General features: G+C 38.1%; 1 protein-coding gene across 1 annotated transcript in view; it reads right to left on the bottom strand.

The window, feature by feature from the left end:
- LOC116717691 (neural-cadherin) overlaps positions 1-23,786 on the bottom strand; it is a 133,350-nt gene that overhangs the window by 72,466 nt on the left and 37,098 nt on the right. Inside the window, exon 2 of the mRNA XM_032559235.1 lies at positions 1,532-1,720. Coding sequence (XP_032415126.1) covers positions 1,532-1,720 — 189 coding nt within the window. The remainder of the gene's footprint in view (positions 1-1,531; positions 1,721-23,786) is intronic.

Below are 23,786 nucleotides of genomic sequence, written 5' to 3'. Positions count from 1 at the left end.
AAAAAGTTTGATCTCATACACACAAAAAACAAACATATCTAATCTGCAAAATTACGTGATCACATGTAAACTTTACTGAATGCAAAACATGCTAAAACCTCTTGCATTTTACTAACTGCAAATTAGTTAATAAACATAGCACTAAGCAAATTTAAAGCATAAATAGATTCTCTTAAAGCCAGCAATCACTTTTGACTTTCTGCAGAAGTGAAGTAAATCTAAAAATCTTACTGGGTAATAAAAGCTAGCTACCATTATGGCTCATTTTTGTGTGATGTTATAAAAGTTATTTTGTTTTGGTGGCGAGTAGGGAAAAAAAGATTGATAATAAACAGTAAATTTTTGATGTTCGCATTGGGTAAAATCCTATTATTGCCACTGATTAGGTCCTCGCTACACATACACACTGACAACACATTTTCTCTTTGACATGATGCCAAACGCAGATTTTAACTTAAATTATTGGATTATTCGTCAGTGCACACGTGCTCACATTATCCCAAAGGGAAGCTTTTAATATGGGAGCATTAAAAATTAGCTCTATAAATATCATTCCTTCTTCTTCCTCCTCTTCTCTTCTTCTTCTCTCATAAAATGTAAAAATAATAATAATTAAAAATAAAAATCCACAGCCACCGGCACACGTACGCCCACCCTTTAACTCTCCCACTCGCTACCTTCCTCTCCTGAGTCTTTGCTATTATTCGCATTTCTTTGCCCCGGGGAGCGATTAAGAGTGCAGCTCTGTGCTTTTTATGCACCTTTTTTCTCCATTTCCCTCTCGACAGTAATTGAAATCCAACAAGTCAATCTTTATTTATAAATCACTCCTTTGAGCAAAACAGGTTTGTCACAGAGTGCCTGGCAGAGTAGGAGCGGACCTAATTACAGATACAGGCAGGAGATAAAAGCAAAGACACGACAGGTTTAGAGAAAAATAGACTTGGAAAACAAGGTTTGACTGTGACAGGTAAAAAACAGAGCTAATATTTTGCTTAACACGTTAGCATTTTTGCTAACTTTGAAAACAATTTTCCCAAGTAATTTCTAAGGCACTAATTTACTTGGCTGTTTTGTAAACCTACAGTTGAATGGTTGAATTTTTCAATTTAGCATTAAATTCCACTAAATGCCATATTAGCAAAGTGTTAATGGAGCTAATGTTTATAATTAGTTCTTTAGGGTTAGTTGTAGCTAACATATTAGTTAGCGGTGCCCACCACTGGATGGACAGATGGACAGACAGATAGATAATCCATAATTAAAATCATTGTCCTTGAGTGTAATTGTAAATTTGGTTGACTTCTTCCTCTATAAGTGGCTTTTCAGTCCATGTTCACTGCAGATGATGACGCTCTCTTAACAGAGTTAGCTAACATCTTCATAAGATATTCTGCTTTTGTTCTGGGGGTTCATTCATACATTTCACACGTTTTGAGTTCATTTGATGATTCTAACTGAAACAGCAATGTAAAATTGTATTTTATATGCTTAGGTAAAACAATTCTGTTAAAATATCAGGGGAAAGTACCATCTAGTAGGAGGAACTGAGCTTGTCCCAGCGCGCCATCTCGTTGTCTCGCTGACAGCCGGTAGACCACAGAGCCAGATGTGGCATCAGGACCCACGGCGCCCAGGTAAGGCGACGGAAACATCCCCCACTGCAGGTCAGCCTGACTGGGCATGCTCAGAGTCAGTCTGCACAAATACCAGTCATCACCTGAATGTGGAGAGAAAGGATAAAGAAGAAGATAATTATTTATAGTATGGGAACATTATTGTCTGTAAACGTGAACAACTGAACAGATTTTTCTTCATTATTTTCCATACCATAGAAGAATTTACATCTATATATCTTGAGAAAAACAACTATTTTGTGTATTTTGGTTGCTGCTTCTGTGCTGCTTTTGTTGTCTCAGCTTTGCAACAACGTAGCTCGTTAGCTAAACCTGCTCCACTCGCTCAGGCAGTGGTCTAAAAGGGGAGCAGCTCTCAGCCAAAGGGGACAAGGTGACATTTCCCTTCAACGTCTCTCATGTTTCCCTGTGTTTCATCTCCACCCTGCTGCACGAGAAGACAAGAACCAAGGAGCAAGGGATGAAAACGGAGAAAAAGAAGCAGCTCCTCCAAAATAAAACAACAAAACTTTTGAGAGTGGGAACACAGGAAGGAGCACAGCAGGTGCTCCCACCTGCCCACTAAAAACACACATGCTTGTCATGTCTGCGGTTCTGCTCTCCATCTTTATTCTTATTATTTCACGTCGCCTGGTTCTGAAGGGGGATTTGTTCAGTTTGGGGGGTGCCTCGGTGCTTCGCTGTTGTTTTGACTCCCGTGTCGTTTCACAGCAGCGCAGGAGACAACAGTCTGACAAGAGAAGAAACTTCACTTCAGAGGAAGCAGAGAAGAAAGGAAGGATGAGCAGGTGACAGGAGAGGAGGAGAGGAGATGACAACCCAACACAACAGTGTCTTTTTCTGTCTTTTTATATCACCTCTGAAGGTGTGTCAACACACTGAGAGCAGGAGAGGGAGGGGGGAGAGAAAGGGGAGGATGAGAAGGTGAGGAGGAAGAGGTCCCTCCACACATCAATCCACTGAGATGGGAATCAGAGTTAAGGAAGAAATTAACGGGTAAGATGCTAGAGATGTATCAATCCGACATTAATATCTGTATCGAACCTGATTTTGAAAAAAAGTTTTGATCGAGTATCTGTGAATTCAATAATTTTTGCTTTGAACAACATTTTGCTTTATTATTTATTTTAAGCTATATTTAGAATCAGGTTTGTTTCAGCTTATTTTTGCATGTTTGACCAAGATAAATCTATTATTTTTGTCAGTTTCAATTTCCTTATTATTTATTTTACATTGGCTGTTATACTCCTAATTGCAATGACTGAACAAATTAAAGTTGTGCTTTGTTTAAGTTTGACGAAGCTGGTGAAGCTATTGGTGTATTTAAGTGTGCTCTACTAGTGCAAAGTTATCAAATAAATTTATAATTCAGTTAATTTAGAGTTAAGGTTTTTCTGTACCGTATTAGTGCCAGCCAATACTGATCCTCAGATAACATCAAAAGTTGAAAAAGTGAATATGAAACAACATATAGGGGATCAAAGAAAGATCAAAGAAAGAAATAGATGTAAAAAACCAAAAATAAATAAAGGAGAAAAACTGAAGCAGTCTTAATTAAATAAAAACTAGATGCTGCTCACAGTATATCTTCAGTCCCTCTGGTTCTTTAAACTCCCTGGTAACCATGAAAAACATCCTAAACCATAACAGAGTCTCCCAACAAGAAGGCCATCTTCATCTGAAAATAGCGCTACATGTTACAGAATGTCGCATTAAAGCAGAGATTTAAATATTAGTTGTAGATTAAAGGGGACAAATCAACTTAAAAGCACTGGGAAAGAGGACAGGGTGATAATAAGGAAGAGGCACACATTCTTGTTTTCTGTATGCATCATTGGTCTTCAGTCAAAGCATAAAATCCAGAATAATCACTTCCATTCCTGTTGGTTGTTTAACATATGCTGAGCTGTGGCCTGTGTATGAAAGGGAAATAAAATCTGTCCCATTATCATAATAAATATTAACACATTCAGATGCAGCACCACAGATCAACAGCAGACATCAGGCGAGGCGCAAACTTTAAAAACTCCATCTGACCGAATAAAAGCAAACATCTGGGAGCAGGCAGAGCCTCCGCCATGCCTCCGGGCAGATCAGAGGTCACCGACACCAGAATAATGACTTGTGAAGACTTTTCTTCCCTGCAGATGGGGAACCACTGAACATCATTACAGAATGACGCCCTTTCATATCGACAATGAAGCATTCTGGGTTCCTGATCACTCAGAGGAAGGAGGCGGATTGATTATCTGTCTTGTTGCCAGGGGGTTAAGGATGCAAAATTTATGTGTGCATGTGGTGAAATCCAGATGTTGTTTGAAGGCCTCTGGGTTTGTTAGAGAACAAACATCATGAAAACCAAGAAACACAGCAGGCAGGTCAGAGAGAAAGTTATGGAGAAGTTTAAAGATTATCTCTAAGAGCTTTCCTAAAAATGGAAAGAGTATGAGAAAACTGCAAGTCTACAAGTCCATGGTAACTCTGGAGGAGCTGCAGTGATCCACAGTTCATGTACAAACTGTTGACAGGACAACTACCAATCATTGGAAATCATGAACTCAGTTCAAACCAGATATTTACATACATCAAATAAAAAGGCAATTTTTTTTCTTCTCACTCTCTGAAGCAAACTGTGTGAAGGAAACCCAAAAGGTTTGACCCAAGTTATACAATTTAGAAGACAATTATCTCTGATTCTGACCAAATGTTTGTAAACTTCTAAAGCTAAAGAAAGTTACAAAAAATCTCTAAAAAATTCTGACAGCATTTAGCAGATAGAAATAATTTTGGTAATTATAGCTAACCTAAAACAAGAGAAGTTTGGTCTGATTTAACTTCACACAGTAATATGCATATGTCTATTTATTTGCTATATTTAAATATCTGGTTTCAATTGTAAGTGTGTTTGTGTGGTCTAGTTAAAGCCAGTTCGATTACCAACCGAGGATCAGTGGCAATCAAATGTGAATCAAAAAACAACGATTTTGGAAACCATGTATCCTGATTTTCCACTTAAACAAGTCAAACTACTATCAGTCCATCACTTAAAACCCCAAAAAATATATTAAAGTTTGTAGATAGAAATAAATACAAGGATGTGAATGAAAGAGTGAATACTTTATTCATTTTGAAGTAGGACATTTAATCCAGTTGCCACATCCATCATCCAGGACAACTAAAGCAAAATATGAAAATCTTCTAGGTGTATAAATAATTTTTGCAAGCATTTCTGCTCCAAATTAAAGTCGCAATCTAATTAAATGTAGTTATGAAAACAAGCTGGCAAATATAAAACATGTTTTCAGAAGGATAGAGCTGAAGAAGATAAATAATTTAATCTGAAAGCGTCACAAAATGACGTAAAAACAAGTTCACTTGGTTTTGTACCTATTTTGCTGTGTCAAATAGATTTTTTTTTATCTGTGCTGAATAAGGAGACCATCGTTTAGCCTTCAGGTGTTAACAGCTATTCATCTCATCTGAGTTTAGCTCCTCTTAAATGAAGCACTCTTTCATATCCTTGCACTTATCCCTCTCAGCACAGAAAATTTACTTCACAGCTTGAACGCTGCAGAGATCCCTGATGTGAGGCGCTGAGCTGAAGCCAGAGCTTCATGAACACACGCAGGCGTGCCAAGGCTCCGGAGGAGCAGAACCTGGGTCGCGTAGCATCACTTTTCACACTGAATGGATGTCTCAAGCATGGCTTAATGTGTCCAACTTTTTCCTCATCTCAGATGTAAAATGATGCTATTTAAGCAAGTTTTTTCACTTTCTCGTTAGCCAGATTCTCCACACCAGCTGCAGGATGTTTTCTCAGACTTTCTGGACTGTCTAACACGTGAAGAAGTGCCTCAAAATGGGATTCAATTTGTTCTGCTCAGCTTTTTATCCATGATTTCTTTCATCCCTCTGCTTTAACTCATATCCCCCTGAGTTTTGGGGTAAGTTCCTTTCATTGGTGAGATTAAATTTTCCCTGGCACTGAACTGCAGCACTGTTTGTAGGTTAGAGGGGTTGGGGGAAACACTTCATACAGCAGCGTGTCTCTTAAAAACAATCCAGGAGGAGGTACATCAATGAAGACTAAAGAAAAGAAAGATTTGGTTTTAGATAAACAGAAAAACCCAACAACAGAAGGGGGAAAAACTCTGTAAACAAGCTAATTATAGGTGAGAAGATGGGAAGGTGGCGCATTTATAAAATCTATTTGCACTTTTACATTCATTGAATGTTTTAATAATAACAGTTAGGTAAACTTTTTGCCAAAATCAAGTTGTTGCTGTTTCTGGCACAAATTAAACTAGTGGAAAAACAAAGTGCATCACTAATAAACCAAACTTAATATGCACTAATTTCTAATTAATCTCAAGGGTTTAAAAATAATATAAGATATATACAACCTGAGATAAACAGTAAATGATATTACACAGTGTCACTATTTATTTAGCAAACAAAACTGAAATGAAGAAGCAGCGTAAAAGAAATACTTGCAGCCTTTCCCTTGCAATTAAGAGAGTCAAGGGCAGCAAGGCACAGCTAATTAACTGTAGTTAATTAACTGATCAAGCAGCTCTGTACCACACAGTTTGAGGCTTTGAACCACTCTGTTATTCTGCTACTGCAAGGCCACAGATGAACAAAATCTGCAAATAAGCAATGCAAAAAGGTGATCAACGCATCTGAGAGAGATAAGAGATGAGAAATGTGAGAAAAATACGGAATCACAAACGTGTCAAACCATAGGCAGTTCTTTTGCCATAAAGCACAACAACACTTTTGTTTATTGTTCTTTATTTGATATATGTTTTAATTTCATTTTTACTTTTTGCCATGTTTGGAAAATTTCAAATGTTTCAATAGATTGTCAGGAACGGCAGTGAGGTTAAATGACTGAGCCTGATCAGCCTGCAGTCATTGAACCAGCCTCTCATTTCCTTTCTTTATGCTGCATTAATCATTCTAGAGTTGGCTCTAAGGTCATATGTCCAACAGGGGATGTTTGACTCAAAATGGGTCAAGCAACATGAACATTATTATCCTAATAAAAAGAAACAAAAGGAATCAAAAAGAGGCACATCGAGGTGCTATAAAACCCTCAATCCAACTGAAATGTAAGGATAAAACCTTCAGAGTTGTGCACAATGTATGTCTAATATCAAACATTATGACTGATTACAGGGAGACGATTAAATATTTTAAGAAAACAATAGTTTCTGCTTTCCTCCAGGTTAAAGTCTCTATAGAAGAGAGTCCATTCCATTTCCTGATGACTTCCAGTTTGAGTCTGGCCTGAGAGTTGAACCCAAAAAGAAATAGCCGTTCACCTTACACATTTGCTTTTCTGTGAGTAAAACTTGTTGAATCTATCGGAGTTGTAGTCTGTGTTTTGGGTCCAACTTGTACTTAGGCCTTCATCTTTTTCCTCTTGATCCTCTTATTGCTATCCCTGATCTATCTCTCATTGTCAGTCCTCTGCTGTTATAATATTTCTGCAGCCTTCATATTTGGAACAATTTCTCCTCAATCTCAAAAGAGAACTTTTTGGGGAAACAAACACTCTGATATGTATAACTATTGGCTCAGATTTGAGCTTTTCCTCTGTGTTCTGATTGTGAATTGATTGTCCTCCGCTTATCTGCCAGATCAGTTCAGCTGAGGGGATGGCCTAACTTCCTGGCAGAGATCAATAAAGTTTCATAAAGCTCTGAACAGAAATAATTCCTCCCAGTCAGATGGGCTGAACAGAGAACGCTGTTTTGTCTTTAGCCTTTTACACAGGAAGAGTCGAGAATGACACATCCTTCACACAAGCGGATAAATAGTCCCAGTGAAGTGCGGATAAGTCCATCTTAAGCCACCACTTATTCATTTGAATCTCAATGCAAAGCGTGTCACGCCTTGTTCTGCAAAACGAAGCTAAAAAAAGGGGGAGAATTGAGCTTTGTTTACGCCAAACTCCAATCTGCTGTCTTCCAATTTCCATTTTTTTCACAGAGGATCAGCTACAACCATCGTTGGAGAATTGGAGCGGGAGGCAACAGAATCGAGGGGACAGAGACACAATGAGAGGAGCTATTTTCTGTCTTTCTCCTCTGAGTATCTGATTTGAATGGCAGCTGATGGATTTAGCGTGAAGAGGAGATGTGGCAGCCAACCACCGCGGCTTCAAATATAGAAAACCGCTTCTGCTGCGAGTGCTTCGCTTCAATTAGGAGAGGGAAGGAAAACAAGATGTAGGGGACGAAATTAAAATACAGTCACGCCCACAGGTTGTCACAAAGCCGATGATGAAAACTATTAAATTGAAAGACAAGTTTAAATACAAAGCGCTTTCAACAAACCTGTTTGTTGCAACCTGCTATGCAGCGCAACAGGGGGAGAAAAACATCTGTGATCAGCACGCGCAAGAGACATTAAAGATGAGAAGGAAAGTGCAAGAAGATCTAAAACACATAAAAGGCAAAAGCAAGCACAAACCAGAAACAGCACGACAACCCCCTCAAAACTCCGAGATTCAAGTTGTTGTTTTTTTGAAGGCTTCAAAAGAGAAAAATAAAAATAAAAAGGGTATTTGAAGTAAAAAATATTTCCAAAGAAGAATAAATACAGAGTTCTGCAATCAGCTGCCTAAGAGCGCATGAACAGAAACTAAATGCAGCGCCGTCATCTCACTCTCCTAAAAACTCTTTGGCTTTTGGGCCTAAAATATAAAAGCAGAAATGAAACAGATTTAGGTCTTTACAGCATATTTTATTCAAAGAACAAAAAGACTACATTCACAGATAATAGAGGCTGCATGGGAGTTCGCCCAACCAGTCTACATGTGTTTTGTGGACTTAGTGACGGCGTTCGACCATGTCGCTCAGCCAGTCCTTTGGGGTGGACTAGGCCTCTTGATACAGTTGCACCCTGATCAAACGTTGTCAGAGAGTGGTCCCTTATGTTGGCAGGAAGTCGGGCTTGTTTCCAGTGAGAGTTGGATTTCACCAAGGTTGACCTAGTTAGCTGCTTTGCAATGCTTTTTTTCATCTTAATTGTTAGGGGTGCATTCACACCAGCCCTGTTTAGACCGCTTTAATCAAACTCTGGTTCATTTGTCCAGAAAGTTCAGTTTATTAGCAAAGGTGTAAATGCACAATGAAACCCTGGTTTGCTTACAAACCTAGGTCTCACATCAATTATATGATGAACTCTGTCCAGTTCAAATGCACATGTGAATGCTAAGTGGAGTGTAAGCCACTCCAAAGCAGGAAGGGGACTACAGCACGGAATTCTGGGTAAATACAACCAAAACAAACTTGTGTGTCTAGTGCTAGCAGTTGAATTGGCTTTTGATCTTTTACCAACAACAAAAGTGAAATCCTGCAACTGCTAAAATCTGATGCCACTAGCGTTTTTATTCCTTGACAGAATGACAAAAGATCAGTGTACTTTTTAAAAGCCTGCTGTTTGTGTGTGCATCAGGTGACTTTAGACACACAAACAGAGACACAGCTGTGTTGGCTCTGGAGAAGGATCAGAGCGAGCTGCATGACACTCATGACAGCAATATGTTTCTGTCTGAGGCCCAACTATTATAGCTATGTCTGCCACCATCCATTTTACCCATAATAAGTGCAAATGCTCACACTGATGTGTATTTGACCCTGGTGTTTATACGTGTTCGATGGACAGTTTGGGATGTATTTCTGTAGTGACTTGCTGCCTGCTGGTGTTTTTGTGGGACTGGTTGCCAGGACAACAAAACTTATGTTTTCAGAATGTGAATGCACCCCAGCTTTGTGTTGTTGTGTCTGTGATTTTTTTTTGTGTAGACTTAAAAACTTTCTCCAACTATGTTTTACTTTATGTGACACAATGTCTTTTTTTCAAGGGTTGGAAAAAACAAGATTTTCCATTCTGAGCTGAACAGATACATTGAAGAGTTTCTGACAGCCTTTGATTGTTTATGTTAAAACAATGTATTATTTCCTTCAAATAGATTTCTGCTTTTTCAAAAAATTTCTTTAAATAGAAAAACATATTTTAAGTAAAACAATGCAAAAAGAAGATCAAAAATCAATGTCATTACATTTCTAAATTTACTTGTAACCTTTTGAAAAATCATTAGAAAATATACAGCAGTCAAATTTCTTTTTATCTGTTTCTACTTTTATTATTATGAATTATCTCTGGTGAAGAGCTCCAAACCTAAAAGGCTTGGAAGGCCTCTTGCCATCACCCTAATCTTTAGCTCCCCAGCAGATTTTCTACCAGATTCAAGTCGGGATGCTTTCTGGGTCACTCCAAAATCTAAATAAAACTCAGGGTAATAAGAAATGTGCCGGTATTATTAAAAGATTGGATTAAATCTAAGTCTGCTAGTTTATTTTGCTACAAATAAGTGAAATGAATTATAAATTGGATGGATGGAAGGAAGTGGAGTAAAACAGTTATTGTTCCTTGAGCACAAAGGTGCATGTTTTCCTCAAATATTATCCAAAGTCTTTACGTAATGTTATCTTTAAACTTTCTGTCACTGTGCTGTGGTATGTAATTTATGCCTATCTACCTGTTGCATACACAACCAGTCATTCTAGTTTTTCATTTCATTTTAGTAAATATGTATAAATTGTTAAGCTATGTTCAAATTCCCACCCAAGCTTTTCTAATTTATAAAGAAAATGTTTCTAAGGTTTCCAGCCTGCTTACATTTGCATTAGAGTTTGTTATATTCCATTCTGATTGCTTTGAAAGTTGAAATGAGCTATTACTGAGTTCAAATGGCTGCTTTTTTTAGTTGTTGATATATGCAACAACCGAGTTGAAAGAAGTATGCTCATGTCTAACCTATGCTAAGCATGAAAATTATAGTTATGTGTAAAAACAAACTAAAAGAGAAGATATGTGCTGCAGAAGAAACTCAAGCCCATGTTGTCATTCTGCAATCAAGTCAAAGCAAACCCATTGAACAAACCTTCCTCTGTTGGTGAACCCAGCTCTCCATCTGGTCCCTTGGAGCCAGTGGACAGAGGCCTGCTGCATCCTAATTAACCACCTTATAGAATGGCCTACTTTACCTCAGCACACTCACACACATGCGAAGAAAGCCAAAGTCCTGCAGGCACTCAGTTAATTAAGCCCCATTTTTCACTACTGATGAAGAGAGGGGGATGAAAGAGGAAGACCAGTGAAGGAAGGAGAAGAGACAGAGAGAGAGAGAGAGAGAGCTTGGAGCTAAGATAACAAGGCAGATAATGATGAGAATTACACATGACAAGAATTTGAGAAATCAATCCATAAATTTTCCTATTGGGGACAGAATACAAAACACCAACTAATGTGCAATAATTACTAAAGTTAGCAAATCAAATAAAAAATTTTTCTTATGAAAGACAATTTCTCTATTTCCCTTCTTAATCCTCAGTTTTCTGTTGTCTCCATTAGAAATTTTTGGGCTATAATCTGCTGATGTGTTAAGAGTATAACCAACCAGACACCCTGACTTTAGCATTTCCTAATGTCAGGCACAGAAAGCTAATTTTGAGCACAAAAAGCAAATTGCATAAAAGCTGTTTAGAAGTCATCAGAGATAAAAGGTAGACAGAATCCCAATCAGTTTTTTAATTGTTCTTTATCTCATTTAGACAAAATACAGTGGAAGACCTTGCATGTCTTTGCAGGTGGAGACTACAGGTGAACCAATCTGCAACAGAGATGCTAACCTTGTTGCTCACCATCACTCAAGTTCTCTAAATAAACCTAGTCATAAACTAAAAAAAATTAACCTTTTTTATAATTTATTGGTAATGTAATTTTAGAATTTCTTATATACATTTATCAGTAGCTGACTTATTCTTTTTGATTTTTGCATTCTTTGTATGGCTTATTTTTTCTGTTTTAAAAAGCTACTTTAAATTTTTCTTGATTTGTATTTTTAAGCTAGCTGTGGTGAGAGTATTAAGAATACCCTTGGGTCCTTTTTTTAAATTTCAGTTGAATCAAAATAGCAATATATGGAAACAAAACTGATGTAAAATTTATATTACAGAACATAACAGAAGAAAATCTGTCATTGCTTCACAGTGTGTGTTAGTGCATAGTGCCCTCTTCCTGACCACTAACCTAATCCACAACGAGTCCTCACTGAGACAAAAATGACGTCTGGGCTCTCAGGAAAGCGTGTAGGAGGAGCGAACAGCTACACAGAAACTCAATTAGAGTTGGATTCTGTGGTTAGAGTGGAAACGAAGGAGGAAAAAATTAAAAGCGCAGAGGCAAGATATCTGTGATGAGTTGAATGCAGCAACATTATTTTTTCAACAGCGACAAAGATAAAAAAAAAGACCAGAATGGATGCAGGTTGAAGTAGTTTTGATTGGGTTAGAAATGACTAGAAGAAAGTAAATAACTCTGAGAGATAATGTTTTCTGGTTTTCTCAATCATTCTGAATCAGTACACAAAGAAGTCATTTGATCAATTTTTTATAAAAACCAAAAAAAGAAAAGCAAGCGGATGCTCAGTAGTACCATTACCTTGCATTAAGAAGGTCCTGGGTTCAATTCTTTCTGATTGGAGTTTCTGAACCACCTTCCTCCCACAGTCCAAAACCATGTTTATTAAGTTAATTAACTACTCTATATTGCCCTTTAGTCTGACTATGCATGGCTGCATTTCTCTGTGTTGACTTAATCCTGCAAAGTTTATTAAACAGAGAGTGGAATATGAATATGCTGAATTAAATTATAACTTTAATACATTCATGATTTAATTTGTATTTTGTGTGTAAAAATAATAAATGAATAAATAAAAGTCTTTTTGAGGTTTTAAATGACATAGAGCTAATAACTACACTTGCCTCAGATTTTCTTAAGATATATTCTGGATCCAGATTTCATTCCTGCTGCTGAGTTAATAATTAACTATTTTAACCACTTACCTTCAAGCTATTTCAGCCCCGTTTAATAATACAGGAGTTGAATTAACTGATTTATTTTAAATATCATAGCCTGAAGTTATCTACCTTTGTGTGAACGTGACAAAATATAAGATTAAAAAGAACTAAGACAAAACTCCTTTGATTGCATTTGATTGCACCTGAAATTCTATTTGACTTGGCAAATGCCAAATTGAAAACAAGTCAAATTAATGTAAACATGATGTTGCAATGTACTGAATTATGCAGGGCGGTTAGAATATGTATGCAGAAAAATTCCAGGGGCTGTAATGACACAAACTAGAGGTTTGGAGATCAAAAGGGGGATCAGATGAGACTTTAAAGCGACATAAATTAAATATGGCCGCTGTGTCCACAGAGCGAACTGATGACATCATTGCATCAGCCGCCATCACTCAATTCCCAGTGAGTCGAGGCTGAAACTAAGCGCAGCTTTGCTCCAGTTGGCAATCAGGATCTCTGTTTCCCACGGAGGAGAATGCATAGCCCTGGGGGGAGGGAAGGGGTGGTGGAGGGGTGCCGCTTTTTGCTCAGGAGCACCATGGCCGCTGAGTCCAATCAATACAGGCAAAAAGTGGATCCACAGGCCTGATTTGTATTGACACGGTTGCTGGGAGGATCAATAATACAGGAGGGAAAACAGATGGGTGGGTGAGGAGGAAAAACATTGAAAGAGACACAACAAGGGAGAGAAAAAAGTGGCAACGGACAGATGTCTTCTTTAGAAAAAAGAAGTATTATAAAAAGCGTGATGAGTAGAAAAGGATACACCGCCAGATCAGTGTTTGTTTTAATCTGGTGGCGTCGACAGGTAGAGTGCTGCTACGCGTTGTCAAAAAATAACAAAGGCTTTCAACAAGCGGAGGGACGTACTTGATGTGTGTGTCTCTGTGTTTGTGAGAGACAGTGAGATTGGTTCTGCAAGAGTTACACCAGAAGATGAAAAGATGACTAGAAAGGCAGAGAACATGAAAGGGAGGGTAAAAACTGCTGAAAGGAAAAGGAAAATCAAACATTTGCCAGCTCAAACTTGATAAAATCAAGCAAGAGAAAATTGAGTTAAAAAAACGGGCAGGAAAATGAGAAAAGATGGCAAAAAAGACAGAATATAAAGGGAGAAAAAGACACAAAAAAAACACTGGGAAAAAAATCAAATCACAACAGGTTATAAGGATTACACCTGAAGATCAAGCTAGAACATCCTAAATGGGATGGAAGTGAGACAAGAAAGACCAACAAGATCAATCCAGGATACATAATACTAAACAAGGGAAAGACAAATCAGAACATCTTAGACCAGACCAGACATTCAAAGTTGCGTCAAATCTTTCCAGACCAGTGGCGTCCAAGTCGAGTCCTTGAGGTTGGTGTCCCTGCTCCAAGACCCCTCATTTAAGTGATGGCATTTCCTCTCAATCATTCAGAGACCAACAATTTTATATGAGGCACAATAAAACATGCAGGACACCAGCTCAAGGACGTAGACTGCGGTCACACAAAAGACCTTGTGGCCCAATTCTGATCCTTTGTTGAAATCCAATTTTTTTGCATGGTTTTTTTATACTACTAATTAAATGCAATCACAATGAGACTTCTGTGGGCACAATTTACATCCCCAAAGTCTGTTTGATGTATAATCAGAAACATGAATGGTGGGATTGTGATGTGATTCACTTCAATGACGCATACTTCTTTCATAATTTCATAATTTTCAGGCATTGTTTACATCCAGATTTACCATGTCTGGCTTTTTCTGGTGCAGAATTATGATGCATCTCTCACATGAATGACATAAAAGCTGGATAAAATGCAACATGACCAGACAGACTGCAGACACTTTGAAAACAATCTGATAAATATCTGTGTTAGTACCATATATGGAAGTGGCACAAATTGGATTTTTGGGGGGTGAAAAGTTTAGAATTGGGCTCCGGCTTTTTCACTGCAGTGAAAAATCTGGATATAAGTCACATTTGGGCAAAAAAAAAAAAGAAAATGTGTATCTGAGTCGCATTAGCAAAGAAAAGAAGAAGAATTTGGGGTTTATGGGGAGAGCATCTTGATCGGATGTCCAACAGTGGACTCCTTCGATGTGGAAAAGCAGTGGCTCCACACTTAGCTCCCTCCTAGCTCATTTCAATCATGTGTTTACAGGATCTTGTTCTTTTAATCATGACCAAAAATTAGGGTCATCACTTTTTGGGTCAGCATCATTACTGTTGTTATGGTTCCAATCTCTCCAATCTCCACCTCAGTTTGGAGATTGAGGTGGACCAAGACCAAGAACGGCCTGGTCTTACACCATCCCTGTACTGTAACAAATAAATCAAGTAACTCGGATTATGGAGCATTTAAAAAGCGTTGGGAAGGGAAGAGTCTATCTAGGGACAGGAGCCAGCTGGTTGTGGGCTATTTCTGTGGTAGCTCCTCATCTCTCACTCTGCATCATCATGCTAACTTAAGAGTGTCCAGTGTAATCCGAGAAACAGCGACTGTCATCTAAATTATGAATATCTGAGGACTTTTGTCAACCATTAAAAAATAAAGCGGTGAAACTTTAATGCGGCACTTCCTTGATTATTGATGGAGGATCTCTTTGGATGACAAATGTGGGGGTGTGATGGTTGCATCTGCTCAAATTTATAACCATGTGGGCCTCTTCCTCGGTGTGTGCACGGACATGGGTGCATTGTGACAGTATTTGAGAATCAGTTAGGTAATTCATGCTTCTTTAAATGATCCATCTCCTCTCAGCTGGTGGAGGCTCTCTGCTTGTGGGTGGGGCCTATATATAACGGCGTGCAGCTGTGGAGCTCCTGGCTCTGCATCTGGGTAACGGCATGTATTTTAGTGCGTCGCTGTGAGCTTTTTAAATTCAGTGTGTCTGTCACTCAGTGTGACGAATCCTCAGTTTTGATGATCTGTGAGTGTGTGTAAATGATGTTTGAGCTTTTAATGTTGTCTCTCTCTCTTTCTTTGTGTGCATGTCTCAAACTCCCAACTTTATTGAGCATATTTGTTAAAAATCAATGAAGGTGTAAAGCTGGATAGTTTGATGTTATGCTTATGTGGGTAGTATGGTAAAGACTTCAGACCCCACCTCTGCTGATAATACTACAAACTAGTGTTTAACTAGTGAAGACTTTGAAGAAACTTGTCTCAATCCAATGTAAAAAATTAAATAAAGATATACAATTTTAAAAGACATTATGAGTTTTTGTGTACCACAACACCTTTTAGGTTAATAGAAAAATTACAGCATATTTAGGCCAAGTGAATAGAGTTAAGATAGTTTCCTTTTTAGGTTCTCAAATTTTGCAATCTGATCCACAGCTAAGCAATAATTCTAGCACTCAAATTGACACATTCCATTCCAAGCCTCTATTTCCAAACCTAACTATGCTTTACTTATGATCTAAATATGTAAACGGTCCCCACAAATACAGAAAGAGAATCACACACCCTCATTCACACATTTTCCAGCAGATTTGGCGACTAAGTCGGGTGATCAAAGGCTTAGATTTGCTCTATTGTGTGGGTAAACACCCAGCTTTTCCTGCATCCAGCAACACACTCATGCAGTGCAGCAACATAGCACAAAGCACACACACAATGAACAATTTTAGCCCAATCTTCCAAAAGCTGCTACTTTGGCTAATTCACTTCTAGGAGGGTTGCTGAAACTTGTTACGGAGGTTGTGGATCTCCTGAGCTCCATGCCGTCTTCAGATCAATATAAATCCATTGCAGGCAAGAGTGGAGTTCACTGCTAATGTTATTGTAGCAAAGCTGTTGTGAGGCTTAAGACTGTTGAAATCACATGAAATACGCTGCAGAAAAACAGCCAGAAAAGCCCGTGTTTCATTGCATGAGGTTTAAAACTTCTGACAAATGAAAACGACAAAATCGGCCCAAGCTGTGAGGTTTTCTTGAGGAAATGCAAAGAAGCTATACAAATATGGAGCAAAATCAGTAGATATGTTGTTTACGTCTTATTCAATATCCAAACTATTGTGTCGTTTAAACCAAGTGTGTAAATAAACTGGACTTAAAGAATAAACCGAATCATAAGCTGTTTTTTGTCATAGGGTCTATGTTTACGAACTGTAGTCAAATGTAAATATCCAACAAGTGGAAGAGGGAAGGAGTCTGTTACCAGGTTTCACATCCCACACAGTGTAATTTTATCTACCTACTGTCAAAGATCCAGAACAAAACAAAAAAATTTGGTCCAGATCCATTTGTCACACACAGACAAGCAACGCGCTGCTGTGCCTTTGAGCTCTCTGAACATGTTGTGTTTGATTTGTTTCATTACAGAGAGAACAACAGTCGGTGCAGCGGCTGGTTGCAGCTTTGTAGAGTCTCATCATCACAGCGAAGTTGTCAGGTTCATTGTGTTTGTTTGGAGAATAAAACCTCAAATACGAGGCAGCCTTCTGCACTAGGGATGAGAAACATCATGGAGCAGATTCATGCTGCTTAGTCTGACTCAGTCTGATAACAATCCTCAGCAGAAATCAGTCAAAGGACTCAACAGGTCAAGTTCACTCAGGTGAATATAAAACAAATATATCTATTTGTTGCAACATGTTGGTGAAGAGTTTTTGTAGTGTAGGAAAAGTTGTTAAATTAATAAATTTTATTCCCAGGTTGGATGAGGAGAAACGGTGCAGGTCGGGTTAATTGTGTCGAAGTGTGCTGGTTAATGAGCCTCACAGAGCGGACAGAGCGCCTGTCTGACTAATGAGAGCATCTGTCGAAGTGCAGCAGCCTGCAGCACACACACACACAAACACACCCCCCCACACACACACCGAGCGCAGTGTGTCCCAGGAGGAAGGGAACTCTGCTTTCACTTCTCTCTCATCACAGTCTCTGTCAACTTCAATCTGTCTCCCATCTCATCTCTGTGACGATGCCCTCTCCACTTCCACTGATACAGAAACCCACGCAACATCTTCATCATCACCTCATCCCGAGATTCTCCATCCGCTGCATTTCTGCAGGGGTCAAAGGTCAATGCACAGCCCGAGGGAGGACATTCAGGTTTACAAAAAAACATTCTGCTACTCAACATTTGGATCAAACATTTAAACATGTACTGATTTATTTATCTTCTGTTCAGTTGCTTGCTGACCTCGCCAGCAGCCAAACCAAAAAATGGATTTAACAGCCCTCATAACCGTCAGAGGTCATTTTTGACCCTGTGTCAGTAATAGTATTCATTTAAAGATGTTCAGTTGTTTTCATTTTCAACTGCTTTACAAATCATCAGTAGAAGAGGACATGGTCAGGGTCAAAAAGTATTCATGGGGCTTTTTTCATGCTAAAAATGGCTCTAAATTCAGAAATATTGATTAACAGTTTATAACATCCACAGAAATTACAGATAATATTTTATGTAAGGTGATACTGAACAAGCTCATGGTTGAGTAAGTCAAGCTATATATTTTGTTTGTTTGAACCTACAAAGGAAAAAGAATGGCTGGAGAACATTAGGAGGAGTTCAAAACAATTCATATGTATGGATTTTTGCATGTATTGTTTAATCAATACTTCTGGTTGTTTATGTGTGTATTGTATTCTTCTGCATACCTCATTTGTTCATTTGTTGTATACCTCTCATTTGGTTATTAAGGTTTAATGTGAGAAATGCGAGAATGTGACGAGAGGAAATGAGGCTGTTGCATAAGCAGTCTTCTTCAAAATAAGAGCATGAATATACACAACTAGCTTCTTGAAGAATTCTTATTAGTCAATAAAAAAGTTTTAACACAGATGTTGAACAGCTGAAAGTTTACAAAACAGACGAGTAAATTTGAACTTTAAAATTTTTCACCTCAAAAACATAGAGAAAGTGAAGAGTGCTAAATGTTTTCAGTCAGCAAAAAAGCTAAAGTGCTAAATGAAAAATTTTCTCCACCACAAGCACATTCGCAGAGTAGCAGAAGTGTGCCCACAACTGTATAAATTAAACACAGTGAATTTAGAATAAGTCATTAAACATCATACACAGAAGATTCAATTTAAAAGACAAGCAAAAAGATAAAAACGCAGATAGATTGAAGACAACTCATCTGTTTTTCTGATAAACCTGTTTGCCAGCTACACATTATGGATATCCATGCATTAGCCACGGTCTTAATAACAACCTGTCTCTATTTGTTACTGCTGATGCAAATATCTGAACATTTTAGAGAAGAAATGTCATTATTTTTATAAACCAGGGCTTTGTCTCAAACATACATCGTTGGTGAAGTTCAAGGCAGCTCAATTCATTGTGACATGTCTGACTTTGACTTGGTTTCATGCTGAGTTTCCTGCAGTCGTCAGTGAAACGTCTTTGTTCTTAAACTGAACTGAAAGGCTTGAAAATGACCAAAATTGGAGTTACGAGTTTTATTTCCACATGACAAACGTGTGCTCTCATTATGTCTCACTTGATCTTTCTCTCTCCCCCCCTGTTGGACTCAACAGCAGAGTGAAGATGACTAACATCAAAGAGACGGTCAAGGAAATGTTAACGCCTGACTCATTTTAACTGATGGCATACATCAGTTTGTCTGTGAGAGCGTCTGTAGGTTGTCTCTGGCTCGCTGGGCCTGGTGCTCAAACAGACACAAAACAACTGAATTCTCGAAACAAAACTCAACAAAAGCCTTCATTTTCTCACTACAGTGCCGCTGGCCACATATATTGGCACCCCTGGTAAAGATGTGTTAAACTGTTAAAGTAGGTCAATCTTTCTTGCAGATACCTCACACTAAAAAGATCATTTATTTTCAGCTTTCTGTTAGAGTCTCTGGGAATTTTATTTTGTGTGTCCTGGTTTTTCAAAGACTTAATTCATTCTTGCACACATAACCATTGGTCCAGAACCTTTGTAAAAGAAACAGGCCCAAAGCAACATAGGTCATTCACCATACTTTACAACAGACTAAAATGCTTTTCCACAGATCCATCCATTAACCAAAGATAAGCCTGTCGCAAGTAATCAGTTAACTGCATGATAAACTGAAAAGAACTCCAATTCTATTCTGATGATGAATATTTTTGGAAAGCCAATTCGTTTACAGAGACATTTTGATAAATTTTCTTCATTGTTTTGGTTGTGTGTGTTTTTAATTTGTGCTACATTGATTATTTTTGGTTGTAATATGTTTTATTTTGGATAGCCAGTGTTAAGTGTTCTTTGCAAAATTTAAGTTTTTCAGTGTTTGAGAGGGTGAACTTACAATATTACGTCATTATCAATGTATTACTAAATGTGTCGAAATGAGGGCAGTTTTGTATCACATTATGTCCTGACATGAATATTGTCCGTATTGGGATCATTAGTGTGGAATTCAAAGTGTCCTGCTTTGTTATGACCGGGACGTTACTTTTTTCATGATGTCGCCCTTTAATTTGGCTTTATTTATGAATTATTTTATTATTTCTGGTTACATCAGTTCAAGCATCCTTCAGGCTGAGGAGATTAGTGTTGCATGAGATTAAGTAATATTGTTTTAGCTGCAATATCTGAGTTGATTCTGTAGCAACAGTGCGCATGCAGATTATGAGAAAAAGAAGAATCCAAGGTGGTGTAACATCATGCAGCAGCCAATCCTCAAGAGCCTGAGCATGAATGTTGGAGTACGCTTCCTGACAGATGTAGAGAAAAATCTACAACTGTCTGTCTGTGCGGATCTTTTATTTCGTCAGTTGTAGCTGAATAGCAGGTCAGACGGCAGCGTGCAACCAGGAATGGCTGTTACATTTCAAACAACAACACAGGAAGCAAACAGGATAAGAGGCGAACAGCGGCTCCTTCAAGCTGATGGGAATCATTTCTGTCAGTTCTTCAGTTTCATGTGAAGGACTTTCTGTTCATTTCTGATGTTAAAAAATTATGGACAAATCATTTGCACACAGAATACACAAAATTGGTTGTTTTACAACAGCAGGTGGAGGAAAATGGTCCTGTTTAATCAAACAATTTGTTGTCAGGGAGATGATTATAACATTCTGAATTTGGGCAAGAGTCTTAAAAGAAACATGTTTGAGTAAGGGATAGACAGAAGAAAAGAAAACTGGTGGAGAGGAGGACAAATGCGAAGTGAAGGAAGCAGAGGGGAGATCAGTTAGAGTGATAAAGATAACGCTATGAAGTGACAAAGAGAGCCCAAAGGAAGAGACAGAAGGACTCAGATGACACACCAAGGATTGTCTAATGGAGCTCGGCTCGCAAGAGAGACGCTGCTGTTGTCCGTAATGAAGCCTGAAGGTGCTGAAGACTGCTTCCAAGAAGCAAAGCTGAAATTCCAAAGAATGGGTCCGTCTGTTTAAAAGATTATATGGATCACAGATTTCTCCTCCATAGAAAGGCAAGGAGCAGACTAAACTTTAAAAAATAAATCTGAAGCGTTTTCATAACATGAGAACAAAAATCATGTTGGACTAAGAGGAACAGGGAAGCAGAGAAAAAAGAAAGGAATTGTAAAGAAAAATGAAAAGTACACAACAAAGAAAAAGGAGAGTGAAGCCAAGGATTGGGACTGAAAGAGAGGATCGAGAAAAGAAGCTGAAGTTAAGAAGATCTGAAAGAAGAGATGAGATAAAAGATGAAAGAAGATAAAATGAGAAATTCACAGAAACAAAATGGCATTTTGAGAATGGAGTTGGACATACTGGAGTCCAAATATAGTTTAGAGCCAGAAAAACAACAAAAAAGTATGAAAAATAAATAATATATAATCACCTTTCTAATGGCTTTTTAAAGCAGAGAAGTAATTTTAAAATGCACTTTTCTGAACCAATCACATCCTCAACAGCACTGCCTGAAAACATTGTTTTTCTCGATTAAAAAGACTTTAAAACAGGAAAATGGCATTCCAGTTTGATAGGTCTCCACATGGATGAACAAGCATGTAAATCTAAACTTTATCATCTACATTTATCAACATTTTCTTCTTTCTATAACGGAGTAACATCATCACTTTTTAGTAACTTTCATTGCATCTTCTGCATTTTTATTCAATTTTTATCTGTATATCTCAGTTCAGGACATTTAAACAAATGTAACTACTCTGAGCTACAAGCCAAAACGCAACTGAAAAGGAAAATATATAACAATGATGACATATGATATTTCAAAAATAAGGGAACAAAGGCTGGAAAAAGACATCATAATAAAAGACAAAAAGAAAAGAAAATGAAAAGACCAAAGGCCAATGAGAGAGAAATTGACAGAAGATGACAGAACGAGGCAAAAAAAGAGAGAGAATAAGAAGAACTAGTGAGATGGAAATTGCCAAGACCAAGGAAGAAGAAATGAAATCCTGCAAAAAGGGATGAGAGGTAAAGAAGGAAGATTATAGAGAAAGAGATCTAAAGTGGGGGAGAGGATGGGAGTGGAGAGTGGAAAGGAGGAAAAGATGAAAGATTAGAAGAGGGGAGGAGAAGCTGACAGGAAAACAAGAAGAGGAGGAGTAGAATAAAGAAGGAGAGGAGGAGGACAGTGTCAGGTAGAATGCACAATGTTGGAAAATCTCCTCAGATCAGAGAGGAGAGCAGGCAGACTCACACTAAACAACACACACACAGCCTGCAGCCTCATCCTGCGTGTGCACATGTGTGTGTCTATGTGTGTGATGCAAGCCTGTCGGGCTCTGCTGTAATCGAGGCCGGATGGACATCGGGGCTAAAAGTTGCTGCAACCCTGCAGGCTGTGATGTATAAAACACACACACACATTGAGTCTCACGCACCCATGGGGAGAAACAGAGTTGTGCTTCTCTTCTTTGTTCTGCTTCATTATATTCTTGATCTTGACGTTGCCTTCTTTCCATGGATCTTGCTTCATTCCTTCACAATGTTAGAACTTTCCATTCCGCTTTAGTCGCTTCTCATTTCAGCTCTCCCTTTTACGGCTCAACTCATTTCTCTGCTCTAAGGCCTTCCTTTATGTTTTCTCTTAAGCTGACGGCTAATCTCATGGTCAGGTTTTATTGCAACAGAACAAGTGCAGGTTTAGCAGTTAAAGTGTCTTCTAATCTAAAAACTGTGCTGTGCATTTATGGCTCAACTTGGCTTCCATTACAGTCGCAGGTAATTGGGGCTTCTACCAGATTTGCACAACCACATACATATCCAACTTCTCCAATCATTTCTTCTATGATTGCCATTTATTTAGCTTCACCCATTTTCCCACTAACCCTGAGCAGCTTCCCTGTGTCTGCTGAAGAAAAGCACCACAAAATATATTGCTCCCACTGTCATGCTTCACCAAGGTGAGGGTTTTTTTCAGGGTGAATACACTCACCATTTTGAATGTGGGTGAGAATGTTTTCTTCTAGGCACTCTTCCAAAAAGACCAAATTTGTGAAAGCACAATTAAAATCTGTGGATCTCTGCAGCTCCTCCAGACACATTATGAGCCTCTTTGCAGCTTCTTTTAATCGGCCCAAAAGCTACACGGAAATTGAGAAGAGACTGAGCTTGTTCCTTAATGGCTCCCAAACTTCATCTTCATTTTTCAAATTTGTTTCCTTTGAGTATTAGACCGTCATCTCCACTTCAACGGATTGTACAGTGTAAGTTGATAAGATATTTTGTCTTTGATTGTGTATGTTTTTAAATGTTTTATGTCTTGACTTTTATTCCTTCATTCGCCTTTGGGCAAATTTCTGTTTCCACAGCCCGGTCAGTGTTGCCCATTTCTTGGTTTATAATTAAACTCTTTCTATTTTCAGATGGTGGATTAAATAGAGCTCTGTGAAATATTGAAAGCTTGGGATATTGTTTATAACCTAACTAACACTCTACATGGTGCTGTTTGTTCTCTAATGTTAAGAACATCTGGAGATTAAATAACTGGACAGTATTTACTGATTGGGTTGTTTTTAAAGGCAGCTGGTTGCAATAGGTTTTATTTAGGGGTATTAGAGTAAAAGGTGTTGAATACAAATGCACATCTTTTTAGATTTCATTTGCTTTACCATTGTGAGAACCATGCATCATTTAATTCCACCTTACAAATATATAGAAACACAATTAAATACTTTGAAGTTGTGATTGTTAGATTTAAAAAAAATAAAATAAAAGGAAAAATGTTTAATGGTCCAACATCACAAATCCTAAACACTGGTTGATTTTGTGATGAGGAATTTGTTCTTTTTACACTTCTTAAAGTAAAATGATGCTCAAGGAAAGTGAAAATATTTTG

The sequence above is a fragment of the Xiphophorus hellerii genome, chromosome 3 (genome assembly GCF_003331165.1).
Source record: "Xiphophorus hellerii strain 12219 chromosome 3, Xiphophorus_hellerii-4.1, whole genome shotgun sequence".
In the NCBI taxonomy this organism is placed as follows: Eukaryota; Metazoa; Chordata; class Actinopteri; order Cyprinodontiformes; family Poeciliidae; genus Xiphophorus; species Xiphophorus hellerii.
The sequence above is the reverse complement of the archived record's forward strand: the minus strand, read 5'-3'. Positions and strand labels throughout refer to the sequence as shown.